The sequence below is a fragment of the Trachurus trachurus genome (genome assembly GCF_905171665.1).
Source record: "Trachurus trachurus genome assembly, chromosome: 14".
Lineage (NCBI taxonomy): Eukaryota > Metazoa > Chordata > Actinopteri > Carangiformes > Carangidae > Trachurus > Trachurus trachurus.
In genome coordinates this window covers 4,469,465-4,497,033 of record NC_139903.1, presented here as the reverse complement: position 1 = coordinate 4,497,033, position 27,569 = coordinate 4,469,465, and the positions used below count along the sequence as shown (strand labels likewise).

Genomic DNA, 27,569 nt, shown 5'->3' with positions numbered 1-27,569 from the left:
AATATTCTTGGTAAGATATTAGATTTTTTGCAGTGCGAGTAAGGGATCGAGTTACAGCGTTGGTCTGCTGAACGCTGCAACGCTGACTGAGAAAAAAAGTTACGCTACTGGTTGATTTGCAGTGTGGTCCTGTTGTTGTTGGATACTGCAAACCACTGCATGTGGTCAGTTCACTGTATGAGCCGAGACAGCGGACGGATGATTGTCGTGAATGATTACTATAGTTTAAAGTTGGATGATAAGAAGTCACGCTTTGATTCAGCTGTTTCATCATCAAAGTGTATAGTTGTCATTTACATCTCGTGTTTCGTTTCGTTTCGTCCCCCTGTTAGAACATCAGTCAAGCACTTTAAAAAAAAATGTCCCATCTGTGTCGGCGAGGGGCGAGGTGGCTCCTTATAACATCTCCTACTCTCCTGTCCAGTCAGTCACAGTCACAGTGCGACAGTTTAGACGTGGGTCTGCATGCGTTTCTGCAGAGGCCGAGTGAGGTCTGAGTTCTGGGAGGAGGAGGACTGGGAGTAGTGGGAGGAGGACGAGGCCGAGGTCTTGCTGTCCTTGTCGAACTGCACGCAGCCGTCCTGCTTGCTGTGGCTGCTGGCGCTGCTGTCGCACTGCGTGTCGATGAAGGAGCTGGAGTCGCTGAGGGAGCTCCGCTGAAACTCCCGCTCGCACAGTTCGATGGAGCTGCTGCCCATGCCCAGGACGAAGCGCTGGCTGTAGTCGTACAGGCGGTTGGGGCCGGCGCCCAGGGTGTTGTAGATGTTGGTGAAGGACATGCCGGTGGGAACCCGCTGCTTGCCGATCGTCATGGTCCCGGCGGCGTTCGGGCTGCGGCCGATGTCGGGGCTCGGGCTCGGGGCCAGGGACATGGCGTTGGTGGCGTGGTGCTCGTTGAAGGTGTTGACGCTGTAGTAGCCGTTGGTGGGGTCCTTTTAAAATGCAACAAAAGCAAAAAAAGATTTCAGTGGGTGTAGCCTATACCTGCCTATACATGTCAGTTTTATTTTCATATCATGGCATAAGCATAAGGGAGAAACCACATGATCGGTTGGCTCTCCAAATTAAGTGAAGGCAATTTAAGGGGATAGTTCAACATTTTGGCAATTTGGTCCATTGCCATAATCCCTATAGTCATAGCAGTAGGTTTGTTACCTTTAATTGTCGGTGCAAGCTATTTTTAGAACGGCGGAGCAGAGCCGTGAGCTGCTCAGAGCTACGCTACGGAGGCTCATGGGATTTCTTGGTTTCCCTCATCAAACTCATCAAATACACAATCCAACAACTCCAAAACGCTCTGGTGGACAAGTTGTGACCTGCACATTCACCACACTATGAGATAATAACACAACGTTACCAGACAGAGTTGTTTTAGAGGTAAATTCATGCAAAACCGCTGATGCGCGTTGCCTCCAGGGACAGTTTTTCATCAACAGTCTCTGCATTTCCCTCTAAAACAACTCTGTCTGGTAACGTCCTGTTATTATCTCATAGCGTGGTGAATGTGCAGGTCACAACTTGTCCATGAGAGCGTTTTGGAGTTGTTAGATTGTGTATTTGATGAGTTTGATTAGAGAAACCAAGAAAATCCCATGAGCCTCCGTAGCGTAGCTCTGAGCAGCTCGCAGCTCTGCTCCACCGTTCTATAAATAGCTCGCACCAACAAATAAAGGTAACGAACCTACTGCTATGACGATAGGGATTATGGCAATGGGCCAATTTGCCAAAAATGTTGAACTATCCCTTTAAGTAAAAGAATGTTAAGTTATTAAAAAGGTTAAAAACAAACACAAAGCAAGATGAAGAAAGGACAAAAGAAGATTGAGCCCTCAATGGTAGTGTGCAGCCTAGGTTTATTTGTGGATGTCTGAATCGTATTATGCTGCAGATTGGACATTGCTGTGCTATTTATTTTAATTAGCAATTCAATGTTTCTTTTTGTGCACAAGAAAAAGCTTTTAAATAGATGTTACACAATGTAAGAGTTTTTTTCTGAAAAGGAGCATCTGCAAAACCCTGAATCTAAAGGACAAAACACAGCTACACAAGAGCTAGTTTTCTCCTCTGTGTTTGCACTTAAAGGGTCAAGGATGGACTGCAACAGTGATTGGATGAGAAATTAATACAGGCTCAAAATGGGAAAGCAAATAACAAGCTACAGCGGTATGAGTCACTGGTCTTTAGACTCCAGTGACTCAGTCCATTCAGTCAGTTAATACTTTTGCAATATTAATGTTCGTGCATTGTGTTGGAGGAAATGTTGATACATTTTTGTCTCTCCCTCACTCTGTCCGTCACCGCTGCTGACAAACTGACTTCTGCCTGTGGCTTTGCAGCAGAGGGAAGAGACAGAAATGTAGTTTTATTGCAGCAGAATATGTAAGAACAAAGAAAATCAACTATAGGTATCATTTATAATTGAGTAGGAGCCAGAGCAGAGCAGTGAGAGATGTGATGTATTCACAAAACAAAAGGCTTAAGACTGAAAAGATAAGTAGATGCCAGACTCTTTCAAAAAACAAATGTTCATGTTACTCATCATCAACATCTGGAAACCAGAACTAACCAGCACAAATGTATGTTTTTGGACTGAGTTTACACAAATGCACTCATCTGATCTGATTAAGACACATGAAATGACATCCATGCACCAATAGAGGGCACTTGAAGACCGCATGTAGTTTGCACAGCACTGCCTTCTTTCTTGATGAAATTGAAAATCTGTGAAATTGAATCCACTGTTGGAGTGACAAAAAATACCCTTAAGAAAAAAAACTGATGTCTATGTAGACAATCAAAACACTCACAGGTCTAAAGCCAAAAATGTCTGTCAGTAGGAACTCTCCACTCAGTGGCAGCAGCACCATGCGCTGTATGAGCCTATGAGCCTCACAGTCGTGTCTGAAAATGACTTAAAGTCCTCACATTTTGTCAAAGAAAAAGTCTGTTTGCTTTAAGATTTTTTTTATTTTTATCAAATGTGTTGTTTTGGTATCCTTTATTGAACTGTCTGTAGCTGAAACATCAGATTTCCTGATGAATACTGATGAGTGATTGATGAGTTGACCCACCTTGTCGTCCTCATGGAGCACCTCCAGTTGTTTGAGCACTGCCTCCTGCTGGAACTCACCGTGGTCAGTCTGCATCATGGTTAATCAGGGTCATTAATCATTCATATAGTCAACACACACACTTGAAGGACCAGAGAGCCAATCAGAGCACCGAGCACCGAGCTGCGTTCAACTCACCATCATCTGTTTGATGTTTGTATGTTGTTCCTCGCCGCTCTCTTGTGCTGCATCGTGATCCTTGTGGACAATCTCCACCTGAATGTCGTTTTTTGCAGAAGCCACCCCTTTAAGATCTGGAGCAGAGGGAGAGACAGAGGAGGAGGAAGAGGTGGGGGGGGGGGCTGAGTGGCAGGGGCTGACAGATGCATCGGTTCTGCTGCAGTTGATTTATACAGTGATGTGAAATGATTGATGTGTGTCATGTTGAATTTTGATTTTTGTCAGGAGAGCTTCTTCCTTAGCATGCACTGGGAAAAGGCTGAGGCCCAGAGAAGAGCTTCCTCTATTTAGTCCAAGATGAATTTTTACTTCTTCTTTTTTTTCTTAAACTTAAAGGGATAGTAGCATTTTTTTTTAAAGTGGGGTTGTATGATCTACAAATAGCCCCTAAGTACTTTAATTGCAGTAGAAGACTCTCTGCACTCCTCCCGTTAGCAACGCCAGCCCATAGCACTGCCCAGAGATTTACAACATACATTGTTGTGAACAGACCCAAAGAAATGGCCTATTTTTGCGGCCTAAAAGAGGTTTCACCCGAAAAAAAATACACAGTTCCATTGTTCATTTTTATTTGGACCTAACCAACTGCTGATCGGCGGGCGCTAACCCTGGGCGGAGGGATATGTGAGTTGGTTAGGTCCAAATAAAAACTGTGTTTTTCCTGCACTTTGAAGGGCTGGAAAAAATTATATTATAGCGAACAATGGAACTGTGTATTTTTTTTCTGGTAAAACCTCTTTTAGGCCGTGAAAATAGGCAGTTTCTTTGGGTCCATTCACAACACTGTATGTTGTAAATCTCTGGGCAGGGCTATGGGCTGGCGTTGCTAACGGGAGGAGTGCAGAGAGTCTTCTACTGAAATTATAGTACTTAGGGGCTATTTGCAGATCACACAACCCCACTTTAAAAAAAAATGATACTATCCCTTTAAACTGTGAGCACATACTCATTCAGACAGTTTTTTTTTTAAATGACTTACTTTCTGTTTTCACATCTCTGTGGCGTGACAGTGACACAGGAAGAGACGACATGACCAGATGGACGTCCTCTGTAGAGACGGACAAAAACAACAGAGCAGAACAAAAACTGAATCATCTACAGTATGAGGACATTCAGCCATGTAAACCACTCAACATGCAGACATACTGTAAAAAGAGGAAGACTAAACTCCATCCTTAGAGACACACTCATAATGTTGCTGTATATGAGCCTTTAAAGGGACAGTTCACCCAAAATTCAAATTTCACTCATTATCTACTCACCCTCATGTCAACTAAGAGCTGTGAGAACAAAAAGTATTTGTCCATATAATGGTTTTCAATGGATACCAACTTTCTTCGTCCAAAAATACACACCAAAAAACATCCAAATACATGACATGAGAACCCGACATGAGAAATTGTTCAGAAAAAAATTAAATAAGTCTATATTTTAAGCTTGTTTGTAGCTGAAGCTCCCAGTGTCTCGGTTCACTGCTCTTCCTGTGTCAGTGCAAATCTCACGTGATTTGCACTGACCGGCGGAACAATTTCTCATGTCAGGGCTTCAATACCAGAGGGACATTACAGACGAGCACTATGGAGGTATTTGGATGTTTTTTGGTGTGTCTTTTTGGACGAAGAAAGTCGATATCCATTGACAACCATTATATGGACAAATACTGCTGCACGTACCCCCGCGTAACTCAGAGAAGGCACGGAGGACTCTGAAAGTTCTCACAGCTCTTAGAAATTGAATTGAAATTTGAATTTTGGGTGAACTATCCCTTTAAAGTCAACGGCAGCAGAGCCAAATCAGGAAATTGGGAACTAATACAAGAAGAAACCTTTGTCTAATTGCTGTGACTGGCGATGCAACGAAACCCAGAATGAGTTTAGAGCTCCTGTCTTGAGCTCTGTAATGAACAAGTTCCACCACCGCTGTTTATAAAAAAGCACTGACTAGGGAAGGAAAAAAAAAAAAAGATACACTGCTATCTCTGTGTGACCCAAAGCTGTAATTCAGTGGGATCTTACTTCTGTGGAATCTGGTGCAGCAGAAAGTGGCAAGTGTCCCCAGGAGGATGGAGAGGGCGAGGAAGGCTCCCACTGCCACGCCGATGATAACAGCCAGTCGCAGCGTCTCTGAAGAAACACACACAAGACATTTGAGGAGTGAGGAGAGCCGAGGCTGGCTGCATTCACACTAATGCATTTTACTTTTTTAAAAAACACATCACTTCTGCTGCTAGACTTCTCGCTTTGGCATCCACAACACTCTGAAGCTTTTGAGCCCCTAAAATTTCATTTCATTTCTCCTGAGCCCAATCAAGAACAAAGAGATTATATGGAGACAGGGAGAGAGGCACCGGGGTGGGATGGGGCTGCAGCCGGTACTTAAATTGTACTTGTACTGGGCTCTTACAATGTACTTTTCTTTGTATATCGGAGGCGGCTGTCAATCTCACGCGGGGTGGGCAAGGTCACGGTCTATGAGGAAAGTGGTTTTTGCACCGAAAAGTGACTCACTTTGTCGAATACTCTTATTCCTGCAACTGTGTAACCGTCCGTGTGCACAAAATCTATTGTACAGAGGGAGAGAAAACTCAAAAAGCATAATACAGTAGTCCTGTTGATGGTAATTACAGCTGCTACGGCAACAACAGCCCTCAGATTTCTCAAAAGGAACAATATGTTGATCAATGTTCATCAGGGATTTGGACATTTGTAGTAAAATGTGGGCAGATCATGAAGATTTCCAGTGTTTCAGTCTTATAAATTAAATACTTTTTGCTGTACTCTATTTTCAGCTGTGTGTCGAGGATTAAGACTTCTTTGGTCTCTGCTGGGGGAACCACCTGTGCCCCTCATCAAGTCCTCTTAAGAAAGTTTGATAGATAATTTGGCGATTTTCTCACTAGATTTGGAGATTGTTCAAATCTTTTAGCTACTTTTTCCATGAAAGCAGCAGCCTAAACACAATTTCTTGAGACTTTTTGGACAGACATCTCCTCTCCTTTTCAACTAGAGTTTAATGGTCAGTGCACAGTGGTAGCATGTTCAGTCAACCAATCAACAGTGAGACAAAGACACGAGTGATTTATGAATGGGTTGCACCTAATGACCACTGATCCCCCCATTGTTTTTATCCTAAATGGGGGAGGCCCCCTTTAGGGAGGTTTCCCACTGAGACAGCATCTCAAATCACCCGATGGTTGTTTAAGGGGGAGTTTAAAACAAAGGCCCCTCAGTGGCCCCAGCAGCTGCAAACCTATACACACACTATCCATACATGTTTTAATTGATTTTGTTAAAACATCCTTTTTGGAAAATTTCACGAGTCTAGAGTCAGGAGAAGCGCTGCAGATTAAGGTGCTTTGAGGCCCTGCTTTGAATTTTCCCACACCTTCCTTAGGGATATTCGATATTAAAGGAATAGTTCACCCAAAATTCAAATTTCACTCATTATCTACTCACCCTCATGTCGACTAAGGGCTGGGAGAAGTTTCAGAGTCCTCCGTGGCTTCTCTGAGTTACAGCGGGGCTCCGTGCAGCACTGCATGTCCATATGACAGTAGCGAACGGGGATCAATTTTCTTCGTCCAAAAAGACACACCAAAAAACATCCAAATACCTCCATACTGCTCGTCTGTAATGTCCCTCTTGTATTGAAGCCCCAACATGAGAAATTAATGAAAATTGTTCCGATTTGCACTGACGCCGGCGCAAATCACGCAAGATTTGGACGGACCAGGAAGAGCAACACTGGGAGCTTCCGCTACAAACAAGCTTAAAATATAGACATATTAAATTTTTTTCTGAACAATTTCTCATGTCGGGGCTTCAATACAAGAGGGACATTACAGACGAGCACTATGGAGGTATTTGGATGTTTTTTGGTGTGTCTTTTTGGACGAAGAAAAGTGGTGTCCGTTCGCAACCGTCATATGGACATGCAGTGCTGCGCCGAGCCCCGCTGTAACTCAGAGAAGGCACGGAGGACTCTGAAACTTCTCCCAGCCCTTAGTCCACATGAGGGTGAGTAGATAATGAGTGAAATTTGAATTTTGGGTGAACTATCCCTTTAAGGCCTGTTGGTTGGGTTGGTTGGTCTTTGAAATGTATGTGGTGAGCCAGTCATAGTTTTATTATGGTCTCTTATCTTAAGTGCTATCAATCAATCTCTCTCTCTCTCTCTCATTCTTTTAATCAATGGTTTGATAAAGAGCCATATACAGTATGTGTGGGAAAACCTAAGGGGTAGCGTAGTCAGGCGTTTTGTGTGCGTATTATGAAATATAAATGAGTCGTTCCACTGGGACCACTCATACTAAGCTGCTGCCTGACTTGCATGATCACAAGTTTCATATTAGTATCTGCTGACAAAGACCACTTGTGACTGTGAAGGCTGAAGTGAGACGGTCTGGTCTGCTACTATTATGTTTGTATAATCTGATTCATCATTGGAGCACAGCACAGTGAATTTTGGGATAGGTTCAACCACTGAATTCTTAATTTCACTGGAAACAAAAGGAAAACACATTTTGTCACACCGCTGTGATGCAATCTGCATGTTGTCCATCCTCACCTTGTTCTTTGAGGCGTATGATCTCAGTGTCGGAGCCGAAGCTGTTCCACGCCGTGCAATTGTAGATGGTCTGAAAGTCAGCGGGGACGATGTTACTCATGGTCAGTGTGGATATGACCCCCTCCTCTGTGCTGACTGTCTCCACCGTGTAGCGTCCGGACGTCCCCGACTCCAAAACCGTCTCCTTCCAGGACCAGGCCTGAGGGACAGCATGTAATAATATTATAGCATATAATATGTTTGTGGAAGCTCATCTACTGTTTTATCAAAAGATGCATTATTGGCAGTGGTGGACAGTAGTAAAATTTAAAAAAGAGTAAATTTACTTGAGTACTGTACTTACTTACTTGTATTAGATTTCTTTGGTACTAATTACTCTTACTTGAATACATTTCCAAGACAAATATTCTTACTTTCACTCAAGTTAATTTCTAGGAAGGCTGAAAAGTACTCGTTACTTTCAGGTCTGTTCTTTTTTTTTTCTAAAATACTATTGGACACAAGCTGTGTTTGTCAGAGAAGGAAACCCTAACCCCTAAAAGCAGCACATCATGCAGGTGGTTTCAAAGAGTTAATTCTCAGAAACAAGAGTTAAAAGGTCCTTAAATTCATTTAGAAAAAATTATAGTAATTCATTGATGTGAAAAATAAGAAATTTCCTATTACTCTTACTTTTACTGGGTACTTTTTTACTCTTACTCGAGTAACATGTCGACTGAGCTACTTTTACTTGTAATGGAGTAAATTTTGACCAGTAGTATTTGTACTCTTACTCAAGTACTGGGGTCGAGTACTCTGTCCATCTCTGATTATTGGCAATATGCACACGGCTCTAGATAGAAGAAAGCTCCACAGAGACCGGTTACCATTAATCTGAACACGTGTGCATTTGTACCAAAGTCACAATGACACGTTACACATCAAATTTATCTTGACAGACCTCAATTAAAATTCTCTGGGGTTGCATAGATACAAGGACAATGGCACATGGGACTGAGTTAGTCACTGGGAGGAAGGACGGACGGACGGAGTGACTCACGATGCGGTCGGGAGGAGGGCTGCTGCGGATGAAACACTTGATCTGACCCCTCTCTCCATAGAGCACCTGCTGGGTCTGGGTGCTGGAGATAGTGGGAGGACCTGTGGAGCCGCAGTCAAGGCAGAAGCACTCAATCATCACAATGTAAACATGTAAACACGGATGCATCGGCGCTCGAAGAGGCACAGCGCCAAGGACAGATCAGAGCCACGGTCAGGTCTCGTCAAAACACGGTGTATTCGCTGGGTTTTCTCAGGTTTCTGCAGTGGAGGTTAAACCAGCCTGAACTTAATTCATTTATTTAAAAAAAGATCAGTCGTATATGATATCATATAAAACAAGTACTTCATACACAAGACCTCATAATCAAACTCAGATCAAGAAAAAATGGACTTAAAGATCAGACCAATGAGTCATTATGACAGATTTATTGGAAGAAAAACAACAACCCTTAGACAAGTCACCAACACCGCGAGGAAGGTTGTCAAAAAAATTCGGTGACATTTATAAACACCAAGTACCATCCCAGTTGATATTTCAGGAGGTGAACTCAAACATGACCATTTCAGAGACAAATCAATTTATTGGCTTGGCTCAGCGAGAGGAGGCCGACCTGCAGTCAGACATGATCAGCCGGTGCTGTTGTTTAACCGATGTTGAGCAGATACATTTGGATTAAGCTACAGCTTTTCTTAACAGTAAAGGGCACAGAGTACAAACTGTGTTATACTCTGAAACCTGCAATATTATGAGTTATGTGCCATTGGTCAGGATGTCAGTCTGCTGAGCCATAGTGGTCAAGTCAAATTTACTTTTTTAAATTTTATGTATTTATTTATTTGATTAGGACATTGCACATTAATCAACATGTCAGCCAGAGCATCAGTGTGAATATGCCGGAGTTAGCATAGTTGCTAATTCACATCCGTTGTCCTAAGGCAAGTCAAGAACATACAAACAATATACCACTATACAAATAGATAAAACACAGTTTTACACAAAAAACAGATCCCAATTCACATTAAGAGTCCATATAGAAAAATAGAAAGACAAAAAGTTACGTATGAGAGCTGGTCTGGCTTGCTACTAACCACTGTTTCAGGGTCTTTTTAAAGCTGGTGTAAGTGGCACAGTCTCTAAGATAAACTGGTAATATATTCCAGGACTGTGTTCCACCACCATTTGACCAAATTTGGTCTTGCACTGTTGTATATCACAGTCACCTCTAGTTAGTGCTCTGGTGTTTATTCTAGAGGATTTTTTCTTTATGGCGTTTTGTAATGGTGGAGGGGCTAGACCGTTCAGAACCTTAAAGGGATAGTTCACCCAAAATTGAAATTTCACTCATTATCTACTCACCTCATCATGTGGACTAAGGGCTGGGAGAAGTTTCAGAGTCCTCCGTGGCTTCTCTGAGTTACAGGGGGTCTCGGCGTAGCAGTGCATGTCCATATAACGGTTGCAAATGGATACCACTTTTCTTCGTAACAAAAAGACACACCAAAAAACATCCAAATACCTCCATGCTGCTCGTATGTAATGTCCGTCTTGTATTGAAGCCCCGAAATGCGAAATTGTCCCGAAAAAAATTAAATAAGTCTATATTTCAAGCTTGCTTGTAGCGGAAGCTTCTTGAAGTTCCTCTTCCCGAGCTTCCGCTACAAACAAGCTTGAAAAATAGACTTTATTTGGATGTTTTTTGGTGTGTCTTTTTCTTACGAAGACGTTTGGTATCCATTTGCAACCGTTATATGGACATGCACTGCTACGCCGAGACCCCCTGTAACTCAGAGAAGCCACGGAGGACTCTGAAACTTCTCTCAGCCCTTAGTCCACATGAGGGTGAGTAGATAATGAGAATTTCAATTTTGGGTGAACTATCCCTTTAAAGATTAGACAAACATCCAAAAACAGCTGAAAACTATCAAGGTTCGTGATTTTGTGCTTATTCACAATTTTTACAATAATGGTAGTATATTTGTCTAGTGTTTTAAGTGTTCTCTTGAATAGAGACTTGATTGGTTTTAAAGTACTCCCGGATGTATGTGACATGCATATATCTGCGTCTAACCTACCTGTGTATATGTAGGTGCTCAAGGGCTATCAGGTTGTCTCAGAGACAAACATATGCCAGCCAGTCAATGGTTTATTAAATCAGATATGGTCTCTTGGCAATTGCAGAGCTAATACATCCAAACAAGAGCTGACCTCCAGTGATAAGTGTATCAAAAACTTCCTCTCAGGGGTGCTTTGGTGACTCTAGATAACCCCTAGAAAGTGTGATGCCTGCAGACACAGTAATTCCAGCTTGAGTCTCCTATCTTAAAGTAAAACCTCAAGTAGGATCTTGGTATGGAGTTGACAGTCTGTCGCAAAACGAGCCACCATCTGTCCCGGCCCCTCGATGCATGCAGGAAGGTTTCTTCCTGTGCATTACATTTAGGCTGAATCAAGTGCAGTATAAACAAAAGGGCCATTCACATTCAGTGCATGATGGGCCATTGTACTTACCATTCACAGTGAGTGACACTTCCCTCTCTCCGGCACCCACTCTAGGGACAACAGCCCGACACACGTACTTCCCAGCATCCTCCTGCTTCACTCCCTTCAGTGTCAGAGTGTTCTTGTTGCTAAGCACCTGTGTTGTGAGGGAGACAGTTTCAAAGGTCGTACGAGACAGAAGTCATTTCTATCTTGTTAAGAACCATAAATCACAAAAGGACAGAAGCGTTTAACAAGGTACAACACTAACAAAAACTGGAGAGAGATGCTGCACGGTTTGAAAAAAGTGACCGGCCAAGGATTTTTGTAATGTGGATATTTAGTTTTTGTATGTTTTACAAAAATGCATGATGGCTTTACTATTAAATTCACAAACCAGCCTCTTGAAACGCCACATCATTGTTGCAATGTCCTAGGTAGGAAAACGATTGCAATGAACTTCTGTGTGTCAATGGTGAAGAAAACATACCACTCCTGAGCCACGTTTCATCCACACAATGGTTAGGGAAGGGTTTCCTGTCCAAGCACAGTTGAAAACAGCATCCGATCCTTGGTCCACCTGCAGAGACTGGGGATCTGCCCCCAACCTCGGTCCGACTGGACAGACAGATGACAGAAATTATCTGTAATGATCTGTCATTATCATACCACTTCAGTTTAAGATGCCTGCTCCAGAGGAAAATAATAAAATCTATGCTGTAAACGCAGAGGTTATTGTACAATGTACCTACTGCATTAAGTCAGTAGCTCACAACGAACACCAATTACTGGAAGAACAAACTCTCATATATACGTAAATGTCATTTCCAGGAAACTAGAAATGTGTTCAGATGCTTGATGAGGCTAAAAAAAACCCCACTCACAGTAGACGTCCACGTTCCTGGTGATGTTGGTGTTGCCCAGCGCGTTGCTAACCTCACAGGAAACAGGCTCGGTGAAGAAAGAGTGATCCACAAGAGCCTCATAAGTATCACCGGCCACATCTGGGATCACATGACCTCCCTTGGCCCATCTGAAATAATCAGATCAAATCGAGCGAAGAAATTATTTCTTGGAGATTGTCTTCTTTGTGTCTGTTGAGACTCAGTATTTGTTAATGGAGGCTGAACTGAACTGAACTGAAACAAGTGCACTCAAGGGAACGAGGTAACAAGACGCAATTGAGAAGTAATTTAAACAGTGGACACACAAGGTGAGTAAAATAAAACAGGACATAAAGGGCCAAAAGAAAGAATCCTGAAAACTGTCTTTTAAGGGACAGATCGTGACATGCACAGAAAATTGAAGGACATCTATTTTCAAATTGAGCAAAGGAGAAAAAACAGACAACTACATTGTTGAAATTCACTCAGTTTGAAAATTAAATTCCCTAATTTTATGTTTTACACTTTTTATATAGAGGATTCAATTCAATTCAAAGTACTAGGCAAAGTCATGTGTGAATATGTGTGTGAATGTGATGTATGTACTGTGAAGTGCTTTGGGTATCGTTTCAGATGGAAAAGCGCTATATAAAATACAGACCATTTACCATGTAACTACAAAAATTGTTGATTACATGATGACCTCAAATTCATGCATATGGACTGTTGTTAGAACAGATGACCAGAAGTGAACCAGGTTAATTTGTGTCCTTGATAAAAAAGTACTTCTCTCTCTTCTGCACAAAACAACTGTGTAAACATTGTATTGCTGTTCTGTGGAGTTGTTAAAAGATCAGAAGCCTATTGTAAGCTGTATTGATTTGAGGTCAAAGAGAGTGTATAGTTTGACAAGTCTCCATTTTCAGTTCCATCAGTCTGAGTCACAACGCTGTATCATTATTGTGTATGTGGCATATTTTCCTTTCAGAGGTGCAATTATTGGTTTGCAGAGTTATTCTGTGAGCTTTAAGACAGCATTTGTTCGCTTGGACTTTGCAAGAAACCTACCTACTTGTGAACCAATGGCACAGACAATAACAACAAGTTTGTCTTTATACTGCACACAGCCCATCACAATAAAGTGTGATGTTGTGAGGCTCACCTGTAGTAAATGACAGGTGGGTTGGCTTTGGCAGCGCAGTGGAATTTGACCATGTTTCCCTCCAGAACAGGCTGGGGCTCCACGGTGAGGTTAACGATGGGCAGATCTGTGAGGATGAAGAACAAAGCAGCATTCACTCGTCGGTTTCTGTTTTTAAAAGTCATTAAAAAGTCTTGTCCAAACTGGATTCTTCAGTGTGAACTATGTAAACATATCATTTATTCATTTCAGAACAGGATGGACAGTTGTCTCAGCGGTCTACCTGCACCCGGCTGCGTGGAGTGTGTGTGTATGTTTGTGTGTGTGTGTGTGTGGGCCTGCTGGAGTGTGTCTTGGTTTTTATTCATGTTGATGTTATAGGATTAGAGTGGACACAGTGTGTGATGCATGCAGTTATTGGCAAAATAGATATTGACATCATACCAGTAACACCACATAAAACTGACACCTTTCACTATAGTTTCTGGTCTGAATCCATGCATGCCATTGATGTGAAGAAAGTCAAAATAAAAAAGAGAATCCAATGTTTCAGTATCCAGTAAATGTAGAAAGATGGACTCACAGCCAGTGAGCCCGTCGATAACAAGCAATCAAGCATATGCATATTATAAATTGGGAGAATAGTGGCTTTGAAAGAGGAGATAAGGAGCCATCTATGTCAACTTAGAGGAACCATGCGTGAACAGAGGAGGCCTATGACATCTATTATCCCCCACTTACAATCCTGTCCTTTCATCCCTTGCAGGGAGATTTTACAACCCACACTTGGTCTCAGGTGCATCCAGCAATGGCTGCTGTAACCACAAAGGAACACTAACAAACCATGCGACATCAGGGGCCTTCATAAAAACAACTGAGCAGAAGCTAAACACCTACAATTCCTCACCATTAAGTCAGAACTGAAGTAGCCTCTTGGATGAGAGCTGAACTCTGCAGGATCACATCTACAACCAAGGCTGTAGCTGCCCTTGATCCAACTTTTCTTGGATAAGTTTGAATAGAGTGTTTGATAAATCCTTAGTATCCCTTTCAGTGCACTGATGTCAGCGCGTCCTGGTGCTGAAAGGATCACAGTGGCTGAATAGAGGGTGGGAACTACAGTATATGCCAGGATGCTGCTCCTAAATCTGAATTTTTTTCTCCTTGTCCTTTCAATGAAGAGCGCGGCAGCCCAGCCTGATGACTCTATTGTCTGTGTGAGGCCATGTTAGCGTCAGCATAATCAATGATCAAAGGATTTCTCATTAATCATAGATAGATTTGTACATATGTTGTCATGAAATGTAACTAAAATCCACAAGGCAGTGGTTAAGTGACTGGAAAAATGCGATGTAGTGTCTTCAGGAAGCACTTTTTTCCTTAGTTCCACTGTTTTTTCCCACTAGTAGACTCATATTAATGCCATAGCCTTGAGGAATGCTGTCCTGCGAGGTTTACTAGTTTATCTCAGGATTCTTAGCATCATTTCCTCTGTCTGTTTTGTACAGTAAGTATTACATATTTGGCATGTGGAAGGTTTGCAACTGTGAAGTCAAAAACCTAATTTTAAACGTTTCTTTATGTCGGCATATTTGAAACAAGTTCCCATCTGGGTCTTGACTGTTATGCCTGAAGCAGTGAACAGTCAGATTAAAATGCCCCGCACCATGAACCTTCCAGCATTAGAAGGCAGATAGTGGAAGGTAATGTCGACCTGGATGACACTGAATGTCACACTCAAGAGATTTGCCTTGACTAATGCTTGTTATTCATTTAGATTATCCAGAAAGAGAAGAACCTTCACCCTTATTCAGAGAATGATGCTCAAGTGAAGGTAACCCTATAACCCAACCCAACCCAAAAAAATCCACTTTAGCGGTAGCTGTGTGTGCTGCAGGTGGGTTTGTATGACAGTAAAGCATCCACACGCTTAGATACTTGACTTTTAAAGGGGACATATTATGGAAATATCACTTTTTGAAGGCTCTTTAACATATATTTGGATGTTTGTCTTGCCTTTTGGCCCCCAAAATGTGAGAATTGACAAAGAAATCTGTAATGTGCAGGCTCCCTAGGTTGAAATCCATGTGATTTTACGAGCTGTTCCCTCAGTTGTCTTCCAGTGATATTACTAGGACTCAAATTTGCATAATACCAGTCGTACCTGGGACCGGTAGAAGGGGTGGGGCAAGCAGTGGTTCATTTGCTTTTAAAGGCGCAGGCACTGAAACCAGCCGTTCTGAACAGGGCTGTTTTGAGAGGACGAAAAGAGAGCTGATGTTTGATCTTGGTGGTATTTTGAGCAAAGCATGTTACAGATATGTCTTTAAGACACCTGGGATCTATTTTAATTTGTGGAAAGGGGGCATAATATGTCTCCTTTAAACTTGCTATTTACTTATTTGGAAATTGTATCCCACTGCAAAAAGACATTTGTCATTAATAACACATTGGTGACTTTTGGTTACACCCATTGGCTACAGTATATTGCTGGAGTCAGTCTCAGAGATACTGACGTACACTGTGCACAGTCTATTGCAGGGACGACATACAGAGACCAGGAAAATTTAAATACACATTCATACCCAGTGGAAAGTTGGAGTCACCAATCAATCAATCTAGTGTGCATGTCTTTTGACTGTAGGAGGAAACCAGAGAACCTGGAAAGAACACACAGATTGTCTATCTATAAGCATTCTTGCTTCATTGGAGTTCCCTTTCATGTTGTAAACTGCTCATGTGTAACATATTTTTCTTCTTAGTGCATGAATAAAAACCTAAATTATAATTCTATGCAACTTCAGCCCCGAAGTTTCCAAGCTTCCCAGGACCAGATAGCCTCAACTACATACAGTAGTGCACATGATGAGCTTTCATTGCCCAGTAACAGCACAGTTGAGATCCAGCCAGATCCAGAGTGGGCCATCGACACCAATGTTCTGTTGGCTCCTCTGCTGATGACTCACCTCACCTCTTCCTGAGCAACTGGAGTTTCTGTGCTATCTGCCATCCACTGCATCTGTACGCCTGTTTTCTGATGGAGCTCACAGAGTTCACCGATTCCTGAAACTGTTTAAATACTGAATAATTGCTCCGATGACAGAAAGAGGTTCCAACAATTCGATCATATCGTGGTCACACCAACTCTCTTGTTTGGCTGTCAGAGTTTGGCAAAGCTTTTTCTTTCAAAACTGTTGCTGATTATTTTAAGGAGCGCTGTTGCATTCTTAATTTGTCCAAGTTATTGTCCCAACCAGATCACATCTTAAAAAAATAAACCGAACAAACTCTACTCTGGCAGACTTAATCTGATAAGCCAGATAAAACAGTTGCTCCTGGAGTTTCCCACAGCTTGTTTTAGAGATAAACATCTGAAAAAAGTCCAGTCTCCAGTTGCTGTTAAAAGGAATTCTATGAATTTTAAGCAACATGCTTTTTTTTTCTTTTAGTAAAAAAAAAAGGTCAACATCATTTTGATATTCGTGATACACCTGTAGAACTGGCATTGGACCATTTCAGTGGAATACAAGATAGATCCAAAGTGTAACACTTGGATGTACTAAAGACCGGTCTCTCACTGGCGTTATAATCAACTTAGAAATTGGTGCAGTCTGACTGTTATTTAAGTCTAATTTTTAGCTATTTGTACTGACTGATCTAAATTTGGGAAAGCAGTTAATACTGCGAGAAATAAAAATACATCTGCCTGTACATTATTAAATGAGATGACTGCGTGTTATGTGATGAATGTAGATCTGCTCGGCTTTCAAAACACATCTCACCTCAGCTGGCGGTCTGAGCTTACACGACCTCCTCATAAAAATGATGATCACATGAACTCTGGGTTTCAGGCCCCTTGTTTTACCCTGCTGCCCTCGCTGTGTAATTTTTTATGCGTTTCAAAACAACTCATCCCAGGGCATCAACTAGAACGGATAACCTTGATCCTTTCTGTCTTCGACCATCAATAAAACACCTCATTTTGGATTTTCATATTACGTTTCAAAAGACATCGCTACCTATTATTTCGCACAATGAAACAAGAAATCTGTGCCTGATGTTGTAAGATCTCTGCTTTTTTTTTTTTTTTTAAGAGGCAAGACAACTGTGGTGTGTTTAAGCTCCATCCTCGAGCCCAGTGTGTAATTAGCTTTTGTCTGTGGCTTTCATCAGCATAAACTAGTGCTGGGTAGAGCCAAACAAAAGTGGGAGATCAGACTCCTGGGAGAAGAGTGTTGAGTAACCACTCTGTTTCTACCTGAGTGTGGCTCTGCTTTGCTGATGTTACACACAGCACATTAGCATTTTTATGTGTGTCTTTCTGGTGCTTATGGGGATCTTTGTGGAGACACTGCTTTTTTTCATGTGGCTGTTAATTATCAAAGAAAAATGCATTATTTAGCCCATGTGCCCGTCCTCTCTCTTTGTGCAATTACCTTCCAAGCTTCTCCTGTTCTTACGGTTACCACAGGACAGAGTCGGGCCTCATGGCTCCTCTGAGCCCCGACTCCAACAGGAGCCACAGGAAATTAAAGGCTCTCTGCAGGATAACAAACTTTAAAGGACCTGATTTGCCATGTAGCTCTGGGATCGGGAGTGGATGTGATGCTGTTATGACCTAATTTACATAACACAGAGATCTGCCGTAAGTATAAGGTGTTGTACTCACTAGCTCTGATTTACTGTAAATAGGAATGCTCAGGCCTATGCTATATTTACTGTTGCATTACTATAATTTTAAGTGTCTCCTTAATTAAGGCGACCAACAGAGATCGAATTAAACTGAATTATATTACCGCTTTCTATTTTTAATTAAATACAACACCACCTCTCAGGCCACAAGAGAAGAGGGAGGGACGCAAGCCCAGGCATGGAGTTAAATAAGAACAGTAGGCATCTTCATCCTCCCAGAGCCTTCAGCTGTGGATGAAGTCATGTGATTGTGCTGATGTGTGTCTTTTCACACCTAAAGGGGAAACTATGCAAGTCTGGTCGCTTTTCCGCTGTTTTGCCAACCCTCCTCCCGGCCATGTGCAATTTATTTTCAATGAAGCCGATGAGGAATCAATCCATGGAGCGGCGGATAACGTTATGTGTTACAATGTGTATAGTTAGTAGTCTTATCTGTCATAAACATGAGATAATGGGTTACAAGGCATGTTTTGTCGCAGTGCTGCCGAGACGAGAGTTGGGGCATCGGGTCGGCAGCGCTGATTTTGCAAGGTTGGTTACAAGTAATTTATTTAAAGCAGAAGTAAGTGATCCGGTTGTTTTGGCTAACTTTCTGTCAGCCGATGGAGTTAGCAGTCCCCGCCCTCGTCCCTATGTCACCACATTCCCCCGCAATTCCACTTACTTCTGCTTTAACCATAAGAATTACTCCAATACAACATTAAAAATGTAAATTGCATAGTTGACATAAAAATCTTGCATAGTTCCTCTTTAATAAACAAAACACAACTCATTTGTACACTGATTAAATGTCATTAATAAAATTGAAAACTGAAACTGTAATGAAAGCAGTTCATTTAGTAATGCGTCACAGATGAAAGTGCTTCATGTGACTATATTGTCCTATGTGCATCATATAGCCTATCACACTGTTGCACACAACCCCTACTGTAAATTATACCAGTGCTGGTTGTGCACAGACACTCAATTCAGATGCAGGGTTGATCCTACAGTAGTTTGAGAGCAGGGGGAAAGGGGGAGGGAGTGATGCATAAAGACACCACGCGTCCTCTGGGATTCTGTTTCCAGCCGTTGAAAATTCATTGAAGCCAAGTAAAGCTCTGCAGTTAGCCCGCTAGGCTAGTTCAGAGGTTAGTTACCATACGTTACCATGGCTACCGAGGAGGGAATCCCGTAAGCCACTGTAATGGAATGGAAGTCCAACTTAAAGTAGCAAGACTTAAGAAAATAAGACAGGATTTCCCTTTATCTGCCTTGACGGAATAGGACCCTGCAGACAGAAAAGACTCACAAACACTACAGAGTGAGGATTTAGCCTAATGTTAAAAAACTAATGGCAGACTGGACTGGTTCTTTCCTGAAGACAGACACATTTCAGTGTCTCTGGGGGTGTTTGGAGCTGTGTCAGTGAGCTCTTATCCAAAACTGCTGCTACAGTTCAAGGCTGTCCAAACACACAATTGGAGGGATAGTGTCAAACATTTGTTTTTCAGCCCTTGATTTCCCATGGAAAATGGTGATGCCATTGTTCTGCACCACAAAAGGGATTAAAGGCCTTATTCTTACAATAAGCTCAACATGACAAAACTGAAACAGAAAAAAAAAGAAAGAGGAAAAACACATCTGTCAAGAGAAAAGCATCTCTGAACATCATTTTCTGCTTTATTAGTCACACTTGATATCTGTGAAGGAGCCATGAGGAATGTAAAAACCCTCATATTTCAAATCCAGAATCTGTGGCAAAGGATCGAATAATATCATCTGACAGTTTAATAGAGGGATGATGACGGTATGAAGAGTGAGGTAAAGAAGGGGCGAGAGCACGGCACACGTAGCTTTCATTAACTGCACACACTGGATAAAAAGGCAACATCTGTAATCCTCATCTGTCTGATTATGATTGTGATGTGTTCCTCTGCTTCCCCCCCCCCCCCCACTTCTCTAAAGATTTCACTGTGTTTAGGTCATTGTCTGATGAGGCAGAAGTTAATTCAGAGAGATGCATAGTAAATAATTGATTACAGGTGTCTTTTTTTTTTACTCACGCTGAATGTCGATTGTGACGGTAGCGTCTTTTCCGGTGGGGGCGGCTTTGTTCGACGCTCGACAGGTGATCTGCTGACCCGATTCGACATTAGAGGGCGACAGGTAGAGCGTGCTCACTGTGCTCTCCCTCTTACCGTCCCGCAACAAGGTCTGAGGATTCAAGGACAGAGGAGAGAAGTGTTTCAAAATTCATATTCATGCATTATCCACACAGGAGCATAATTTCATCAACATCGAATTACACACACAGAACTTCGGTAATGGTCTGTTTGACCATGAGTTCATGGAGCATAATTAGATTTGCCTTCATTTATTTATGTATTTTTTCAGGGACCATTTGTCCCTCAATGACTCCTTATTTTTTCTCAGATCAGATACAGGGGCCCTCTTTTAAATAACTGAATGCATTCTTTGTTCTCATGTGAAAACCGCACAGTCCTGAAGTGCTGACCTCAGAACAGCTTGTTTGTGAAAGGAGCTTGTTGTATTCCTGTACCAATCTAAAACTATGACTATGTTTTATTCATATGTGTATAAAAACAGTGTATTATTCCTTACCAACAAAATCAGCATTAAAGATTTACCATTTGCACAATGTTTAAAAAGGAAGGTTTTGTGGCATTTAAAAGTACGTAATGAACAGCTCAGTATTTGCATGTAATTTGTGTAAGGATACAAAACCTAAAAAAATATCTGTATCTGCAGATATAATATACTGATGGACTGAGGAGCTTATTAAAAAAACCTGGATGAGTTTATGCGGAACAGAAACAGCAGAAATATAAAAAGGTCAATGAGAAATCTGAAGAGCAGGAAGGAGAACCTGTCCTTTTTTTAATGAGCCATCAGATTATGAGACAGGCAGTGTTTTACTTCAGAAGAAACTCACGAACTGTAGATAAAGAGCAGAATAAATAAGATGGAGAGAGAGTACACGAGGGTAAAAGTCAGAAATTGACTTCTACTTTTCCCTCTCTTACACATGTGTGAATGTATGAATATATATATCACGTTTAGATTTATTGATTGAAGGGTCAATGATGGTGTACTAGTTGCACACTCATGTAATCGAAATGATTTGGATTTAAAGGAATAGTTCACTCAAAATTGAAATTTCACTCATTATCTACTCACCTCATCATGTGGACTAAGGGCTGGGAGAAGTTTCAGAGTCCTCCGTGGCTTCTCTGAGTTACAGGGGGTCTCGGCGTAGCAGTGCATGTCCATATAACGGTTGCAAATGGATACCAACTGTCTTCGTAACAAAAAGACACACCAAAAAACATCCAAATACCTCCATGCTGCTCGTATGTAATGTCCGTCTTGTATTGAAGCCCCAAAATGCGAAATTTGTTTCGAAAAAAATTAAATAAGTCTATATTTCAAGCTTGTTTGTAACGGTAGCTCCTCCATCCAAATCTCGCGAGATTTGCGCCCGCGTCAGTGCGATTACATACGACGGACATTACATACGAGCAGCATGGAGGTATTTGGATGTTTTTTGGTGTGTCTTTTTGTTACGAAGACAGTTGGTATCCATTCGCAACCGTTATATGGACATGCACTGCTACGCCGAGACCCCCTGTAACTCAGAGAAGCCACGGAGGACTCTGAAACTTCTTCCAGCCCTTAGTCGACATGAGGGGGAGTAGATAATGAGTGAAATTTGATTTTTGGGTGAACTATTCTTTTAAACCTCTCCTCCAGTGTAGTCGAGAAACGAGCTCCTGTTGTTCAGACACTGGATTATGAGCCCTGGACTGACTTTGTCCGACTGCCATCAGAGCCACCTCTCTGTTGTATGCTCTGAACATTATCCAGACAGAGATTATGTTTGGCAGCACAGAATATTTGGGATAACAATGTAGTCTCTATTTGCAGGTACATAAGTACTGTATAGCAGGGTTCAGGCCCCTTGGCGCAGCTCAAACCCAGAGCTTAACTGACCCCAAATCACTTGAGGAGCTACCAGTAGGACTAAACAGGTGGTCTTCTCTCCTCAGTCATCAGTTTAATCTTCCAAAGCGTTTGGCTGCCTTTGCTTTTTTGTTGTTGTTTATGTTTACCTGCTTTCATGATTCCTCAGTACATCCTAGTTGTCTCAGCCCAGCCAAGCACACAGCCCTTATACTGTAGCTGCAGAAAAGTCTTTGGGCTCTTAATTCAGGGCTTTGTAGAAGCCCCTTTGGCAGCAGTTACAGCTTCCACTCTTCTTGAGTAAACCTCCTGGATTTGAGCAGTTTATCCTATTCTTCCTGACTGCCCAAAGTGTGCAAAAGGCAAAAGGGATATGGATACTTTCTGAAGTCACTGTAAGCATCAAAAACTCAACACCCAGTATATCAGCAAGAGTAATAGGTTAATTTTCTCGTATGCAAAAGATATTATTTGGTTTGAGTTGTCATTGACAAACTGGCTTCATGATTTGGGTCAAATCCACGATACAAAGTGGCTGATGATCTAAGGTCAAGAACAACTCCTCTAACACATTAACTACTTGAAACTGAAGCACTCTCTCGTCTGAAAAGAAAACACTATTCACATAATTTCTTTTTTTAGTATATATTTTGAAGATAAATAGATCCTTAGAATTTAAATTTATCCCTGGAGCAATACGGTCTTAAAATGATCGAACACTGGTGACACCACACCACTCAATGGCCAAACTCTTGACAGGAAAGGATGGTTTCATGTCATACCTTGGAGTACACAGCTCCACTCAGGACTATTCCGTTACGGATCCAGATGATGGATGCAGCAGGTTTGGCGTTGTCCGCGTGACACGTGAGGTTGAGTTGGTCGCCAGCCTGGAGACTCACAACCGGGGCCCCAACGACCACAGGGTCATCAGGAGGAACTGTAGAGCAGCCACATGTTAGGTCCCGGTGTATTTCATGACTTTAGGTTAAAGGGATAGTTCCCCCCAAAATTGAAATTTGCACTCATTATCTCATCCCCCTCATGTGGACTAAGGGCTGGGAGAAGTTTCAGAGTCCTCCATGGCTTCTCTGAGTTACAGGGGGTCTCGGCGTAGCAGTGCATGTCCATATAACGGTTGCAAATGGATACCAACTGTCTTCGTAACAAAAAGAAACATCCAGATACCTCCATGCTGCTCGTATGTAATGTCCATCTTGTATTGAAGCCCCAAAATGCGAAATTGTCCCCCAAAAAATTGAAGCTCCTCTTCCTGGTTCGTCAAATTTGGACGAACTGGGAAGAGGAGCCTCCGCTATAAACAAGCTTGAAATATAGACTTATTTAATTTTTTTCGGGACAATTTCGCATTTCGGGGCTTCAATACAAGACGGACATTACATACGAGCACTATGGAGGTATTTGGATGTTTTTTGGAGTGTCTTTTTGTTACGAAGGCAGTTGGTATCCATTTGCAACCATTATATGGACATGCACTGCTACGCCGAGACCCCCTGTAACTCAGAGAAGCCACGGAGGACTCTGAAACTTCTCCCAGCCCTTAGTCCACATGAGGGGGAGGAGATAATGAGTGAAATTTCAATTTTGGGTGAACTATCCCTTTAATTACAGTGTAAAATTTCATTAGACTAACGCCAAGACATTCGTGTACTGTATCAACAAGCCCACAGCACTCTCCTACTTCATGATTTCAGTATGTAAAACATCACACTATGCCAGTGAAGTGTGAAGCTACAGTACAGTTACCTACCCAGCACGGTGAGGCGGGCGGGTCGTGACCTGATAGCTGCCTGGATGGCCTGGCACTCGAAGAAAGCATCATCTTGAATGTCTGTTTTCTGGATCAAGAGATGATATTCTCCTTTCCTGTGGTCACCAACAATGTCATATCGTGGGTAACCTGGAAGGCAATGAGAGCAAACTGTCATTCATTCATCACATGCACAGGAATTCACAAACATATGACTCATGCAGTGATGTTCAGAGTCGATTGTTTTAAGGCCTTTGCACATAGGACGCAGTGTTTTCTATGCATGCTGCAGGGTACAGCACTAGAGCGCACCAGGACGCTGCAGTGCACAAATCCTGTGAGTGTTTCTGGGTGACTGAAACGGCTTCAGGAAGCGTTTCTTTTCCCCCCATGCCTGTGTGAATATCGATGCCCTATGTATCTGACAAATAAGCTGAAAACTCCTTCATTAGTTCTTCTGAGAAGGAGGCGAGTAGCAGCAAACACAAAGAGGAGGAGGGAGTCGATTCACAAAAACCACAGGGAGAGTTTCATCTCGTTTAGGAGCTCCGGTTTCATGACGGCCGCTGGTTGTAGTAGATTCTTTCAGGAAACTGAGGGAGTCTGTCCTATTGGACGCGCCAAAGTGTTGTCACAGAGCCTGGCTCAACTTCAGCACAACATGCAAGTACAAGCCAACACTGGTGATACTGATATAGCAACTCTAGCTATGAACGTAACAATGAATGATGTTGTGTTTCACCCTCATCCAAGTGTATGGTATTAACAACGAACTGCAGGGTCTCGTCTACTCTATTCAGCCAATCACAGTAGTGTATGTACACACCTTTTAGCCTGTCATTGGCCATTTCAATATTTCATCCATCAGTCTAAAGTGTTTTATGGTAGCATTAAATGTATGCATCTTTTCTTTTCTTTTTTTGTCTTATATATAAATTTTATCTCACTGGTTGTGATTGTTTTTCAGAATTTTGTGCTAATAAATATTTACCATCATTAGGACTGCTGTGATTGGTAGCTATCCTGATGATATCTGATGCCATATATTCCCCAGAGGCAAAAAATAGCACGTCATTATTGCAATATAGTAAAATGAGGTTAATTGCTCTCTGCTTCAGATTCATGTAAAATAAATCAAAATGAAAGTACGTAATTACTTTGCAGCAAAGGAACACAAACACTGAAATATGAAAAAGAAGATATACATAAGCGCAGAGAACAAAATTGCAGCAGCTTGACACAGAAATCTTCATTAATATGCAGGTTTATGCAGCAAGACATGGCACAGGCTGGGATACCACTGGTAATGTTGTGTTTGTAATCAGAATAATCTGTTTCTTCCTGAAAGTTTCCCCATTTGACCCTCAGAAAATATATCCTTTGCATTTTACTGCCGAAAGTATTTTTCCATTAAAAACACACCAACAACAACAGGTGGGCTGGAATTTCCAGCCACTACTTTTCACATAAACTGACACTTCCATAATTATCTTAAAAACAGCTTGGCAAAGCCCAAACTCTTTTTAATCTTTGTTCCACTGTTCTGCACAATTCATAACTTCTGCAACAATAGTCCAACGGGTTCTCAAGCTGTTTCTGGTTTCATTTATGGGTCCAAGCAAAACAGTCCATTTAAGGAGCCCACTGTGAGCAAATTGAGCAAATAGGAGGAAAAAAGTAAAGATTTGTCAAAAGTGGGATTTGTAGTTTCTCTGTTAATACTGGGAATGTATTCAGAGTACAGTACACAAAGAGATTCACAGCAGCAACTGAGCTGTTTTAGTAATCTTGTTGGCAGTCTTGCTCCTCTGTTTTTGTGTAAACCACTGATTTGGCTAGTCAGTGCTTAAAATCAGCTAAGTATTAGCTTGGATATTGTATGAATTAACTCTGAAAAGAAGACATTACCTGACAGATCCCTGTTGACACCCAAGGCCATGCCGTCGCGCAGCCATAGCACCATGCCATGGTAGCCGGGGATGGAGCAGGGCAGGGTGACCGGCTGACCCGCTACCACCACCAAGTCAGTGGGCTGCTGGGTGAACACCGTGGAGCTCCCTGGGAGGGAAAGCAGAGAGGAATGATCAGTCCAACATGTACAAGAGACAACTGAACTGACAGAAATGAACAAACGAATGGTATACTCCAATCTAATGAGCATAAACACAAAGGAGACACGGTGAAGAACAAAGGATCTCCCTCCAACCACGAAACATCCCATGCAAGAAGAGGGCAAAGCATAAATCTGAAAAACCTGTTAAGAAAAACCAAGTCATAGACTTTCTGGCAACACTACGAAAAACCGCAAGAGAATCAAGTACAATGGGGTAACAATGGCAATCAATGGCAAACAATGGGTGTGGCACAGGGGCTTGAAAACATACAGGTTAACAAGAAACAGGTGTGGCGGTTATTGGCGAGAAAAGAACAATGGCGCCTGACAGGAAGTGGTGAAACTACTGTGCATCGGAATGAATACTGGTGTCAAAATAAAACAGGAAGTCAACGAATCATAGAGACAGCATTATGTATCATTTTCATCCAATGTTTAGTTGGTGCTGGTGGAAGCTACACAAGTTTGTGCAAACACTTCAGATTAGACAATTCAAAATTTCTTAAAGGGAATCTTCTTGGGTTGAAACAAGGGAGAGTTATCATCTGGGCGCTCAACTTTTCTCTCTTTTTTCCTGTTGCTCTTGTCCTTCCTTTTTCTTTTTTCAGAGATTTTTCACTTCTCTTTCAAGCCTAATCAAAAACCAATTGAATCAGAAGAGCAGAGGTGCATTGGAATATTTTTAATCATAACCAAAGCTTTGCTTAAAAAAGATTTTTGAAGGTTTTTGTGTCATCTGGTCCACTCTAATCACAAGCAAAAGTCAAGTGTAATTAGTAATTTCCATCAAGCTGCCAGCTGCTCGCCAAAACAAGTAAAGGGCCCGACAGAGGAAGACAGTCATCTGTACCTTTCTGATTGACTTTTGTTTTTGTCTTCAATATCCTTATAAAGCTCCAAACCCACCACCTGCCTCCTTGACCCTTTTACAGTTAAACTGTCCAGTATTGGCACCGTGCTGAACATTGTTAACCAGTCCTTGTAACAGAGGTATCTGGTCTTGAATTAGTCACAAGCCACTTAAGTTCATAGCCACGCCCATCTATCTATCAAACTGATAGAGAAAAAGGATGCGTCTCTCAGAAGGAGACAAGCTTTAGGCACGTCAGAGAGATGTACAGTACAACCAGACCATGGGTCAAATGGTGCAGCCCCAGAGGGTCAATGAATGAACACTAGGCAAACTGGAGAAAACAACCAGAATGTCAATTATGTGACAAAAATACTCTGCGTTGAAAATACAACACTATCACTGTCTCACACATATGCACACAAACTAAAGGAAGTCCAACACAGCTGAGTGGGTTCAAGAAAAGGTTCAAAATTAGGCAGCAGTAAGCTTATTAGTGAGAGCATGGCCACTGATGAATGATTAATTCAAATAGATTTTTCACAGGACTTCACCTTCAAGTAGAGCTCTGAAGTCTCAGCGGTGTACTCTCACCACCAATCAACACTGAATAAAGGGGTTGTTTATGTAGGTGGAAACCAAGAACTCGCAGCTCGCTTCAGCACAATATCCCAGTCAATACTGGAGCATCTGAACCCTGTATTGTAGAATGTGCAAGAAACATACTAGAGGATATATTTTTTTAATATGGTCCTTGTGCCAATGTGCATGTCAGGTGC

At 42.0% G+C, this 27,569-nt stretch overlaps 2 protein-coding genes across 2 annotated transcripts in view; both read right to left on the bottom strand.

Annotated features, from left to right (window-relative positions):
• The window catches only part of tmprss2 (transmembrane serine protease 2), a 253,688-nt gene that overhangs the window by 85,539 nt on the left and 140,580 nt on the right, over positions 1-27,569 (bottom strand). The gene's annotated exons all lie outside the window — the stretch shown is intronic.
• LOC310997314 (kin of IRRE-like protein 3) lies at positions 450-26,906 on the bottom strand (the record flags this gene model as incomplete). Its single annotated transcript, XM_083986990.1, has 16 exons — positions 450-932; positions 3,045-3,140; positions 3,249-3,364; positions 4,270-4,338; positions 5,306-5,413; positions 7,857-8,055; positions 8,896-8,996; positions 11,407-11,533; positions 11,867-11,994; positions 12,261-12,409; positions 13,423-13,528; positions 20,139-20,289; positions 22,839-22,996; positions 23,828-23,977; positions 25,736-25,977; positions 26,791-26,906. 16 exons carry the CDS (start codon positions 26,904-26,906, stop codon positions 450-452), a joined length of 2,499 nt encoding a protein of 832 aa, XP_083843116.1.